This window comes from Pelobates fuscus, chromosome 1, assembly GCF_036172605.1.
Source record: "Pelobates fuscus isolate aPelFus1 chromosome 1, aPelFus1.pri, whole genome shotgun sequence".
In the NCBI taxonomy this organism is placed as follows: domain Eukaryota; kingdom Metazoa; phylum Chordata; class Amphibia; order Anura; family Pelobatidae; genus Pelobates; species Pelobates fuscus.
In genome coordinates this window covers 291,126,221-291,140,045 of record NC_086317.1, presented here as the reverse complement: position 1 = coordinate 291,140,045, position 13,825 = coordinate 291,126,221, and the positions used below count along the sequence as shown (strand labels likewise).

At 37.9% G+C, this 13,825-nt stretch overlaps 1 protein-coding gene across 1 annotated transcript in view; it reads left to right on the top strand.

Annotated features, from left to right (window-relative positions):
- Positions 1-13,825, top strand: part of LOC134593970 (zona pellucida-like domain-containing protein 1) — a 68,556-nt gene that overhangs the window by 42,969 nt on the left and 11,762 nt on the right. Inside the window, exons 7-9 of the mRNA XM_063444611.1 lie at positions 3,161-3,241; positions 6,920-7,091; positions 8,667-8,772. Of these exons, the coding sequence (XP_063300681.1) occupies positions 3,161-3,241; positions 6,920-7,091; positions 8,667-8,772 (359 nt within the window). The remainder of the gene's footprint in view (positions 1-3,160; positions 3,242-6,919; positions 7,092-8,666; positions 8,773-13,825) is intronic.

The following is a 13,825-nucleotide window of genomic DNA, read 5'->3' as shown; positions in this document are numbered from 1 at the left end:
AATGTACTCACATTCACATGTGGTGGGACTGCACAAAACTACTGCCACTATGGCTAGAAGTTACGGAACTTTTGGCCAAGATGTTTGACCTTGATGCGTGGATTCCTACTAGCTAGAATGGTGGATGGTCTGCTGGCCCGAGAAACTTATGAATACAATAACACTGGTGGTCAGGAGGGGATTAGATGTGGGATGGCTGGGAGACACAGCCTATAGAAGAAGAAATACTACCAAAGATTAAGTAGTAGAAGTATATTTAAGGATAAGTTCACTGCCATAGTTTACAATGCCCCACAGTCTTTTGAAAAGAGAGAGGGAATAGTAGGGAGAGTGGATGGCGGTCATGTGGTGGGGCACTCTCATACTATTAGGGTATTCCTGGTGAAACTTTCTAACTATTAGAGTAGGGGTCAGAGTTTCCACTGGTTCTTTGTTTTTTGATTCTATAATTTATTTTGTTTCAGATTGATTGGTTGGCTCAAGCAATCTATTGGCTTTGTTGGTTAATAACTTGTATACACTTGAACCTTCAGCCTAAAGGAAAGATAACTGCTCAATTATATACTATACTGCTAACAACGCACTAACAGGGTTGAATTACTTTCATTTTTTTTAGTTATGTTTTTATCCTAGTTATAAAAAAGACAGTCATCAAAAACTCTTCTAGTAAGGGGACTTTTGATTTCATATTTACAAAGGACATTTGACTTTCTTTACTGTTAAAAGTGTATGTAGCATGCTTTGGACCCAAACTTATGTTAAACTGCACTATTGTTTTGTACTGTTGTAATTCGAAACAAGTGTCTTCCAAACAGTATGTATTGCTACTTGACTGTCTAAAAATAAAGAATTAAAAAAAAAAAAAAGCAAATAGTAAGATTTAGATGGTTGACAACAACTAACCTATAAAAGTTAGGCCAAAATACCCAAGTTGGAAATAGTTTTTTAGATTGACTGTGTTGGAACTAAGCTGTACAGAGTCAATGTTTGTAAATTCTCCCAAGTGTTTATAAATTAGATGTTAATTAAATACATTATCATGATAAGCCACACACACTCATAGAAGGATGTTGAGAGCCCGCTGGCTAATAAAAGACTCTGGGGACTTCTATACAAAGATACATGTTTTTTTTTCATGTTCCCATTTTGTTGCTATTAGAGGTTTAGGGACCAGAACACTTTTTTTTTTAATTTAATTTAATTTAATTTTATTCATTTTTCAAAAACAGTCACTGATTTAAAAGCAGAAAGGATTTGCAATTAATAGTTGTATAGTATAACAGAGCAATTCAAGCAATTAAAAAAAATAATAAATAAATACAAATAAATAAATGAATGCATTGGTCTGTGATGATTTACGGAATAGATTCAATACTTATACATTCTAGTATCTACAAGTTTGGTATCAATTCAAAGATGTCTTACTTTATAGATTAAATGCATATACATTCTCATATCCAGAATATATTTTGATAGCAATATAACAGATTGGTTAATAACTAAGGAGTACAGTATCAGAGTGTCAATCCGGTGTTGCACCGTTTGGAGCTTGTATAGCTTATAACGGTGTGAGATGACCAGGCGTCATAATGGAGTGTTGTGTGTATCAATGTGGGTTTTGCTTACCCAAAGTATCAATCCCCTACTCTGAGTTGAGGTAAATGGTGTTCAGGAAAGGTCCTAATATCCATGTTCCTGACATATGGCCCATCTAATTCAAAGGATATTGGCTTCCGTCAATAGGAAAGTAACCCACGGTTCCCATGTCTGTGCGATTTTAGAAAAATGTTTGGACTTGGTGTAGGTAATTTCTTCCATTTGTCTACCCTTTGGATCCATTCCCGGATGGACGGGGGAGCTGACTGCTGCCAATGGATTGGGATAAGTTGGTTTGCTGCTAAGGGATTTCCTGGAACCCCTGCTCTGATCTGGGTGATTTTTGGATATGTTGTTCACCCAGATCAGGACTATCAGGGGATATAGCTTATAGGAATATGTATAATTTTGGGGTACTTGTGCCATATTTTTAAAAATGTATGTTTTTTCTGTTAACGTTAATTGAGTTAGTCATTTGTCTTCAGTAATTATATCACAGGTAGAGGGGAGGGATTGTGTACAGTATGTCAGAGTGTTATTCATGATCACACTGTTTCTGATTTGCCTGTATGTTTTATGTCTGGTGCCCAACAAGGTCCAGCTGGACGTCAACCTTGTTGGGAAAATTGTATATAAATCAAGCCTCTGTCATTAAACCTTCTGTTCTACTTCACCCTCAATACTGAGTTCTGTCTCTTATTGGGGGAAACTGCTACAATGGATTGCTATGCTCTTCATACTCCCTTGAATAATCACTAGTTCTTCTAAGAGTTGTTCCTGCTTTGCTCTCTGGAGGAAGAGAGGTTCACCCACTGGAACCTGGAGCCTTGTCATAGTTCCAGGGTGGGTAGGAGATGGTGATCCCAAGTGTCTCATTGTTTCTGTCATTAGGGGCCAGTCTACCTGATCGAACGCCTTTTAGGCGTCGATGGCTAACAAGGAACTCGGTGTCCTCGTCATTTGCACCCAATGCATTTGATTTATTATTTTGTGGTATTGGTCTTTGCTTCCTTGCCAGGCATGAAGCCTGACTGGTCCAGATGGATAAGTTCTGGAAGGAAAAGTTGCAATCTAGAGGGCAATATTTTAGTAAATAGTTTGATGTCCACATTGATAAGTGAAATGGGTCTGTAACGAATGAGCCTTCAGACGGCGCTGGGCTACATGGAGAGGAGTCCGTTTGGTGTTCTGTCAGCACCATTTTGTTTCCCGTAGTCTCTGACTCGCGGTTCATTAAGTAATGGAAATATATGGTTAGTGAGCCTGATTTTGTGGAGGGGGTCCTTCCTGAGGTATTGTGAGAGGTATTTTGCTTCTTGGGGTTCTCCATAGTGGAATGTAGTTTCCGATTAGAGTGGATTGTCGATCGAGCACAGTGGAGCTGAACTATTGCACATCCATTCAGCTCCGTGGTAGGTCTGATATAACAAAAAGTGTTAGTCTGGAACATTTCAAATATATGTTACATATTATGTAGGATTTTGATTAGTACTGCATAATGTAAATAATATAACAGTAAAGACAATATAAGATTAAACTATAATATTTAAATATTTTTCAACAGATTTAATGTATATCTGGATCGGTGCTATGCCTCCACATCTCCATATCCAACTAATTCTACCTACTATGATCTTTTTATTGGGTAAGTTCAACAAGTTACAACAGACGTATTGTATATTGTAATGCCATCATGCATTTATAGCACTGATAGTGTCCAATTCTAATAATTAGCTTACAATGACCAACAGGTTTCCCACATGCTATTTAGTGGACTACCACCATATACTACTGACAAAATCTACACTTTTCAAAAGTGCAATAGCAGCATCAGAATGTACTACCCTATATTGCTCATGCGTCCTGCGCAGCTGATTTAGGCGCATGTGCGCTCACAGCTTTAGAAAACCATACCCCAATATTACACATGCATGTGCTGTGCATGAGCACAGGACATCAGCTGATTCATCCTCACTTCAGCTGCGAGCGTGTCACCGGAAGTGACAGGGGTATGGAATTTTGATAGAGCACTGGCCCTTGCCAGAGCACTTGCCTTTTTAATATTTCTCATTGAGCTGCATTGGGAAGTCTGTGAATGGACAATCACAGAAAGTATGGGCAAGAGGGGGCGGGGAGGGTTGCAAAAGCTGTAGGCAAGATAACTGAAGCTTGTTGTACAAGCTGTTTTTCTGTTCTACCTATCCATTATGGTAAAGTAGGATGTGAGTTACCACAGATTATGTCATCACTCACACAATCCATGGGTCTTGGGAGAGAAGGATGAGTCAGGAAGAGGGGAGGTAGGATGATGGACGGAGAAAGACCTGTTAATATCCACGTTAAATAACAACACAAACTGTCCTGGACCAGCATGCTGCTAGGACAAAGTTGTTAGAGAGAGAAAAAAACACTGGGAAGGGTGACCATCAGACCTCTCCCGTGGACCTATTCCACATCAGCAAGCAAATTATATGTTCAATTAAAATACCTTTACATTAGTAGTGTGCCAATTTTAAAATCAAATTAAAATGTCACAGCTTGACAATATGACCCACCAATTACTATACCCTGATGACCCACTCTTATGCAGTTCAGGCATAGATTTCAAAGGTGTCCCCAGTTCCCTGCATCCCCTTTACTTGCACAAAAAGGTACATAAAGTGATAAAACAACATTTTAATAGCATACAAAGCAACAGCTGTTTTGTTTTATAAAATATATCCACCCACTCAACAGGTAGGGGTATATATCTTTACTAAATCATCAACACAATGACAACATATGGCTAGAAGTTTAGCCCAACCTGGCCTCTAAAGACCCTGACAGAAAGAAAGAACCCAGGCATTCTAGGGAAACGTACAGTATTGATATAGCAAATACACATACTGCTGTTCTCTACTGTCACTTATGTCTAGGTAATTCTAATACATATCAACCAATGCCTTAAAAATGTTGTTGTTTCTTGTTTCTCCACGTGCAAATTTTAGAATTAGAGTAAATGTCCCTCATATACCTGTGAGCAGAACCACATCTTCCTTTATCCTATACTTATTCTCGTGTTTTTAAGAATTTGTCAACAAATTTGTTATATATTTGTTTTCCAATCCCTGAATGGGGGCAATAACAATATAATAGGTGTTACCTGATGTTGTTTCTTAATGATCTGACAGTAGTATCTTCACACAATATATTCTTTTAGCAATTACTCTGAATCTCTTAGAAGCCACTATAGAAAAAGGTAGACAGATAGGAGGGGCTAGAAACAACTTTAAATTAAATTATGTGTTGGGGAATGTGTGTCTGTTTGTCTGGAAGTGAGGGTCCTTGTCTGTGTACTTTTATCAGGCAGTTTGTTCTGTGTGTGTTTGTAATCATTAGAAAATCATATCTGTGTGTGTGTGTGTGTGTGTGTGTGTGTGTGTGTGTGTGTGTGTGTGTGTGTGTTTGTGTGTATTTCTGTGTTTGGTAGTATGCATTAGTGAGTGCATATCTGCAAGATAACTCAGCCAGTTGTTTTGTAAGAGGTCCCAAGAGTTCTCATAGCAGCCCTGTATGGGTGGGGAATAAGAAAATAAACAGCCAGTGGCTGTTCAACTAATTATAACTGAGATCCCTTTAGCATTGAAACAGTGAAGTGTAGCTAGATAGTGAAAGACTAGCTAGCTTAATGCCAAATTTATCTTTCTCTATCATATTTAAATATAGGACCAGAAGAGCCCCAGTATCTCTTGCTATACTAGAGATTAACTATAATGCCTTTAAAGGGACACTCTTGACACCTAAAGCACTTTAGCTTGCTTGTCTAGTTGTTTTGTTTTTTAAACACCTTTATTTCAGGATAGACTACAACACTTTACAATAGTAGTGTTCATAGAATAGAATACTAGTACATTGCACTCCTCGTTTGCTTTTTTAAGATGAAAAATGGAAGGCAAATTGGTAGAAAAATTGTCTCCCACTTTTTTTTTATGTATCTTGCCCTTTTCTCAGTGTTCTGTGTGCTTTTCTTTTTCCAAATATGACTGTTTGTTTAAAAAAAAAAGTGAGCACTTTGGGCAAAAACAAAAGTGGGAAAAAGTCTCCATCTCATCTGATTTGAAGACTTTCTCAAACTTTGCTATTTTGACACATGTTTTAGGTTTTTAAAGATGAATCAAATCACTTTTTAGTGAATAGACCCTCCACATATCTGGCTGCTTATTGTTTTTTAAGTGAGACACATGTTAAGAAAGAGATTGGAGCAACAGTGAAAGTAGACAACAAGCTGAAATCTTTACAAAAAAATGAGACCAGTCTATATAAATGCACTGCCTAAAACACACACACACTACCCAATACATACATACACAAACAAAGAGCGAACAGCTCCACCATCTTTTAATATACACTCAGGTGGGGGCTGAAGGCATTAGTAGCAGCTCATTTGATCAGTGTGGTACCCCCTATCTTCTCTCTGTTTCAGCAGGTTCTGCTGCCAGGCATCTATGGTCCCTTCTACTCCCAAATGTCCCTCAAACACAAGTCATGGGACATCAGCAAATGGATGCTGCACCCTTGCACTTCCCTCCTGTTTAAAATGCTTACTGCCCATAGATTTCCTTGCATGTGCCTGGATAAGGGACAGGTGGTAGATCAGCTTTATAATTGCTGCTGCTTGTGCCTGACTCCTCAACTTTAAATCACAACAGAGCAAGCTAGTCTGCACATTCTCACATAGGGGATGCCCAGATGGGCAGCACAACTCTTTTAGAGTGCCCTAACCCTTCCTTATTTGATTAAACTAAAGTGTCAACCATGGCTAAATACCAATGCAACCTATAAACTAAAAGATTTTCTTCCAACCCTGTTACAATTTGTTACTGGCCTGCCACTACTTGTCTGTTGCTACTTGCCATCAAGTTGCTAATGTGCAGGTTGTTAATTGTAATGATAGCTGTTTTAATGAAAGTTTACAAATATTTAGCAACAAAGTTATAATTTGTCACTCCTACAAGCTTTTGGCTTTTAATAGCTACAACTTGTAACTAATATTTACTAATGGGATTGGAAAAAGAGCCCGTAGTTTGTACTATAAAGTATATTCTGGGATGTATTATCGTTCATTTTTTTAATAACCATAGATATCACATGCAATGATACATTTTATATTATAATCAAAGCATCCTGAAGGACCTGGATGCAGTTTAGAAGAAAAACAAACACTACACTGAAACATAACTCGTGACTCCTTGGTTGCAATGAACTTTACACCACTGAAATCAATGCGGTGGCTAATGAAAGAGATTTTAGGTTGACTAAACAATCTATGTACTTTTTCCTGTAGATGTTCAAGGGATCCATATACTAATATAACACTAAATGGAGACAGTCAATATGCACGGTTTTCGTTTTTAGCCTTCCGATTCCTAGAGCAATATAATCAGCCTGTGTCAACTTTTTACTTGCATTGCATTACTCGACTTTGTGAAACCTCTGCCTGCTCTAGCTTTAAACAAGTAAGTATGAAAAATAACAAAAATAATAAAAGTAAACATATTTGGTCTATGCAAAAGTTATTTTCTATAATAGCATATCAACTGCTTGTTTTCCTTTTATATGCAGATTTCTTTTAGCCGTGACAAAGCACCTGACTTGTGCAAATTTGTTTAATTCATCTGTAATCTTATTTTTCACAGATAATGCAATCCTGTGTAATCTATATTATATACACAGATTAGCCACAAAATTAAAACCACTTGCCTAACATTGTGTAGGCCCTTCTTGTATTGCCAAAACAGCTCTGATCCACCAAGGCATTGACTCCACAAGACCTCTGAATGTGTCCTCTGATATATGGTCCTAAGACATTACGAGTGGATTATTTAAGTCCTGCAAGTCTTGAGGTGGAACATCCATGGATTGGATTTATTGCTGTTTCTGTGTATGGCTGTCTGTGTGTGTGTGTGTGTGTGTGTGTGTGTATGGCTGTCTGTGTGTATGGCTGTCTGTGTGTCTGTGTGTATGGCTGTGTGTGTGTGTTTGTGTATATATGGCTGTGTGTGTATATCTGTCTGTGTGTGTTTCTCTGTCAGTGTGTGTGTCTGTCAGTGAGTCTGTGTGTGTGTGTGTGTGTGTCTGTGTGTCTGTGAGGGAGCCTGTGTGTTTGAGTGATTGTGTGTGTCTGTGAGGGAGCCTGTTTGTCAGTTAGTGTGTGTCTGTCAGTGAATGTGTGTGTCTGTGAGTGCATGTGTGTGTTGGAGTGATTGTGTGTTTATGTCAGTGTATGTGTATATCTGTCAGTGAGTGTTTATCAGTGAGTGTGAGTGAGAACAGGGGTTTAGTAGATGGTTTAGTAGATGGTGGACTGTGATTTAGTAGACAAGGGGGGATTAAGACTTAATAGACGAGAGGGGGACTGGGATTTAGTAGACGAGGGGGGACTGGTGTTTAGTAGAGGGGGTCACTGTTGTTTTTTTAATACTGTACTTTTCAAAATAAACCTACGTTTCAATGAAAATTTACATTTTTGTTTTTTTGCGGCCCACTGAAACTTAAACCTTGTTTATTTGGCCCTTGCTAGCCTTTGAGTTTGACATGTAAGTTTTATCCTGCAATCCATGAACCAGTTTACTCTCTCCAATGCATCAATAGCCTTCTGGAGATACAGTCTCCAGTACTGCGTACAATACTCCAAGTGAGGTCTCACCAGTGAATGGCTATCTTACATTCTTCCAAATCAGTGCAGGTAAATGAATGTAAGCCCAAATGAAAATTATTCCATCTAGTATATAATGTTTGAGTACTCATAAAAGGCTGGCAGAAAACTACCACAAATATTCATTAAAGTGAGAATTTTTGGAGATGCAACCAAAGTGATTCACATTTTAGATCAAAATAACAAACTGGAAGTATAACTGACCTCAAGAACTTTACAATTCAAGCTATTTTGACCTTAAATTTTAAATACACTTTGAATTCCAAACAATGCTCACTTTGGTGCATACTATGTGTGTGTGTATATGTCTATATATATATTTACAGATATGTAGAGTGCTATAGTAATACTAATTACCTGTAAAATCTATTTATAGACTTGTCAACGAAAAAGAAGAGCGATTAGAGCAGCTTCAACCTCTACATCAGTTTCAGAACCGGCAACAATTTCATCGACTGGGATCATAACAACTGCTGATGGTGGTATGTATAGCTTTAAGGACCAGACTGTTTTTGCGATGTTGTACATTTGCGAACAGGCCTCTTTTTACACTTTTGTGGTGTTTGTGTTTAGCTGTAATTTTCCGCTCTCTCATTTACTGTTCCTATACAAATTATATATTGTTTTTTTCAGGACAAAGGGGGCTTTCTTTACATACCATTATTTATATAATCTCATGTAATTTAATTTAAAAAAAAATAAAAAAATATGATGAAAAACTGAAAAAAATACATGTTTTTTTACTTTTACTTGAAAAATCTTTTACTCATCTACAAAAGCAAATGAAAAAAAACTGCTAAATAGATTCACAATGTTGTCCTGAGTTGAAAAATACCATGTGTTTACATGCTTTTTTTTTGCAAGTTATAGGGCTATAAGTACAAGTAGGATATTGCGGTTTCAAAACATACATTTTTTAAATTTATCAATAGTGACATTGTAACACTATTATCTGTCATAAATCTCTGAATAACACCCCACATGTACATATTTCTTTTAAAGTAGACAACCCAGGGTATTCAATATGGGGTATGTCCAGTCTTTTTTAGTAGCCACTTAGTCGCAAACAGTGGTCAAATTTAGAGTTTGTGTGTGAAAAAAGTAAAAAACAAAATTGAATGCTAATTTTGGTCAGTGTTTGTGACTAAGTGGCTACTAAAAAAGACTGGACATACCCCATTTGCAATACCTTTGGTTGTCTTCTTTTGCAAATAGTATGCCATCATGGGGGTAATTCTCATTCCTGGGCTACCATATGCTCTCAAAGGCAACGTAACCAACCTGTCCATTTTCAATGTAAAAATAGTTAACCCATATATCTGACCTTGTAACTTTCAAAAACGCTATAAAACCTGTATATGGGGGGTACTGCTATACTTGGGAGACTTTGCTGAACACAAATATTAGTGTTTCAAAACAGGAAAATGTATCACAACAATTATATCATCAGTAAAAGTGCTGTTTGTGTGTGAAAAAATGCAAAAAAGTCACTTTCACTGACATTATCATCGCTGTAATATGTTTTACTGTTTTGAATCACTAATATTTGTGTTCAGCGAAGTCTCCTGAGTAAAACAGTACCCCCCTGTACAGGTTTTAGGGTGTCATAGAAAGTTACAGGGTAAAATACAGTGCTAGCAAATTAAATTCTCTGGACTTTCGGCCTGGGTTGGCAGGCAGCTACCTCAAATTGCAATCAATAAAATTACTTAATTATGTAAAAATATTAAATAAATACACATGTAGAATTTAAATATATATGCATATTTATATATTTGAAGTCTACGTGTATATTTATATAATTATTTATGTAATTTTGTATATGGACATATGTATATTTTGGATTATTTTTATTTATTTATTTATATATACATAGATATATACAATTTAATTCTAAGTGTATTTTGATATTAATATATATATATATATATATATATATATATATATATTAATATCAAAATACAGTTAGAATAAAATTTCATATAGATATATAATTTTTTGGAATTTTTATTATTATTTTTAATTTTTTTTATTTATTTTAAATTACTTATTATTTGTATTTTATAATATATATATATATATACAATATATATAGTTATTATATATATTATATATATGTGTAATTTAATTATAAGTGCATTGTTATATTAATATATGTACATATTAATAAAAAAATACACTTAGTATGACATTATATATATGATATATAGACATATATTATATAAATATAATATATGTCTATATATCATATATATGCACCCATATATAATTTTACTGGCCATATCCATGGCAGCACAACAACGGGTTAGCTCCTCCCTATCCCTAATTAGACAGGAACATAATTAAAAATAGAGGTATAAATACCCCCTCCCACCACCACTCCCTCAGTCTTTTTGTTCCTGTCCTATTCCTGAAATCCACGACAGCCTATCAAGATTCCTCCTCAGGTCCATCAATCACTGATGTGGTGGTTACAAAAGAAATCCCTGTTCAGAGGATTCCCCTTGGGGAACATCACATGGACTGTTGTAACCACGGATGCAAGCCAATGGGGATGGGGAGCTCACCTGCAAGATCAATTCGTTCAAGGGAAATGGCCTTTTCCAGCAACAGAGACTCCCTCCAACCTATTAGAACTGATGGCAGTACTAAGAGCTTTAAAAAATGTTCTCCCCCTTATACGCTTCAAGTGGGTCAAAATCAGAACAGACAACACCACAGTAGTCGCCTACATAAATCATCAAGGAGGAACAAGGAGTCAGAAAATGATGTCAATTATGAAGCCTCTGATGGCCTTTTCTCGCAGAAACATCTAGCAGGCATATCAGCAGTACATCTTCCTGGAATCCAGAATTCCATAGCAGATTTCCTGATCAGAGTGGAATTAGACCCAGGAGAATGGAGTCTGTCAAACAAAATATTCGAGAAAATTACATGAATATGGGGAATGCCACAAATAGACCTAATGGCAACAAACAAGAACAGGAAAGTGAGAAACTTCTTCTCAAAGAACATCGATCCTCTGGCCATAGGAAGAGATGCTCTGTCAAGCGATTGGCAATTCCACCTAGGTTACGCATTCCCTCCTACACCACTCATCTTTCCACTTCTGAGACGGTTGAGACAAGAGACGGTATCCATCATTCTCATAGCTCCCTTTTGGCCTCGCAGACCATGGTTTACCCTTCTACTGAGCCTTTGCAATGCAGACCCTTGGCAGCTTCCAAAGATTCCTTCGCTTCTATATCAAGGTCCTGTTCTCCACCCAGACCCTGCCTCCGTCAAGCTGATGGCATGGAAATTAAAAGGGAAGGGTTAAAAGGTAAAGGTTTTTCTCATGCAGTAATTGAGACTCAACGCTCTATGTCTACCACTTACTACAGAATCTGGGATGTCTTTTCCTCCTGGGCTACGTCTAATCAAATAAACATTCAGACAATCACTACTAAAGATATCCTGGAATTCCTGCAATTAGGTCTCGACAAGGGGTTAAGTTACAATACCCTGGAAGTACATATTTCAGCTCTTTCAGCCCTTACAGATCAAAGATGGGCCTTAAACACGGATGTGATCAGATTTATGGCAGCAGTATTAAAGATAAAGCCTCCTATCAAGCCCTTTGCTCCACCATGGGATCTACCCCTGGTATTAAAAGCTCTGAGTGGTCCTCCTTTTGAACCTCTAGAATCCATCTCTCCTGACTTTCTCACCATAAAGACGGTACTATTGGTGGCCTTAGCTTCAGACAGATGGGTGTCTGAGCTCCATGCCTTATTGGCCAAAGAGCCTTTTACAATATTCCATAAGGACAGAGTTATTTTGAGGACTGTTCCTGAATTGCGTCCTAAAGTAGTATCAGCTTTTCACATCAACGAGGAGATAGTACTCCCAGCTCTTCATTCGGAGGTTCCTGAAAATTATGCAGAACCCAATCTTTCTCCGTTAGATCTGGTAAGATGTCTGTCTGTCTATCTGTCTATCATCTGCTTGGTGTAATTCTCAAAGACTGTTCATCATACCCAGCGGTCCCGGAAGAGGGCTTCAAGCATCTAAAATAGTCATTAGTAGATGGATAGTAGCCGCAATCATTCAGGCTTACAAGGTATCGAATTCCTGAAGGACTCGAAGCTCACTCTACGAGGCCTCTTTCCTCATCTTGGGCAGCAGCGGCTAATTTATCACCAGAACTCATCTGCAAAGCAGCTACATGGTCCTCTCCAAACACATTTATAAAACATTACCAGATTGACGTATAAGCCAGCCAGTTAGAGCTCTTTGGCAAATCTGTTCTGTCCGCAGTCAGCTAATCTTAGTTGATTTGTCTACAATTTCACGTGTGGTTTTCTAATACACTAGCATCTCTAAAAACACTGAGTCTGAGTTTTTCTTTATTCCCTCCCTTGGCTATTGCTTGGGTATAACCCATTGTTGTGCTGCCATGGATATGGCCAGGAAAGATGAAAATGTATCCATACTTACCGTAATTTTCCTTTCCTGGTCATAGGCCATGGCAGCACAAAGATCCCGCCCTGGGATATTGCTGTTAACAAGACTGAGGGAGTGGTGGTGGGAGGGGGTATTTATACCTCTATTTTTAATTCTGTTCCTGTCTAATTAGGGATAGGGAGGAGCTAACCCATTGTTGTGCTGCCATGGCCTATGACCAGGAAAGGAAAATTACGGTAAGTATGGATACATTTTCATCTATTATTTTTTTTATTAACATTAACATTTATTATTTTTTTTTTATTTTACATTAACAGGGAGACTGCCTGTCAGCACAGGCAGTCCCCCTGCAGGCAGACACATGGACTCCTATTGTGACCATGTGAGCACTCTGTGAAGCAATCACATGGCCCCAGGAGTCCTAATCCGCCGTGGGGAGACTGCCTGGGCTGCAGGCAGCCTCCCCACACTGGGAGCACCGCCGATCACCACTGGGGGAACGACGGTGATTGGGTAAGTACATTACACCGTTAGGACGGTACAGGACCGTCAGCAGTCGGCAATGCTAAAATGCTGATGTCGGTCCTGAACCGTCCTCGGTCGTTAAGGGGTTTAAGGATTGAAAACATGACAGAGCATGTCATGATACATGGTTTTCCAAGATTTCTTTATGAATTTGAAAACGTTCGAATAATAAATAATTTGAAAAGCGTATCCAAAAATATCAAATTGAGGCCAATATCTGTAACAGAACAATGCAACTTGTTAGTGTTGGCATTCAGTGCTAAGTCATTGCATCAGAGTATTTTTTTTTTGTTTATGTTAATACATTAATTGCTCTGAGCATGCATGCGTGTCGTCACGGTATGTTACAGTATGAGAGCCGGCCAGAAAGATTCCTTGCTCTCATACCCAGAAGGTTAGGATGCATGGCTTGAGGCCGAGCTTCGCACCCTTCTAATCCATGAAATAATGGTTTTGGAGGGTAGGAGAGGGGAGCAGACTGCAGGCACCATAACAACTTAAATAAGAGGAAGTTGTTAAGCTGCCTATAGTGTTCTTTTTTTGGCAATATTCTGGCTTTCTATG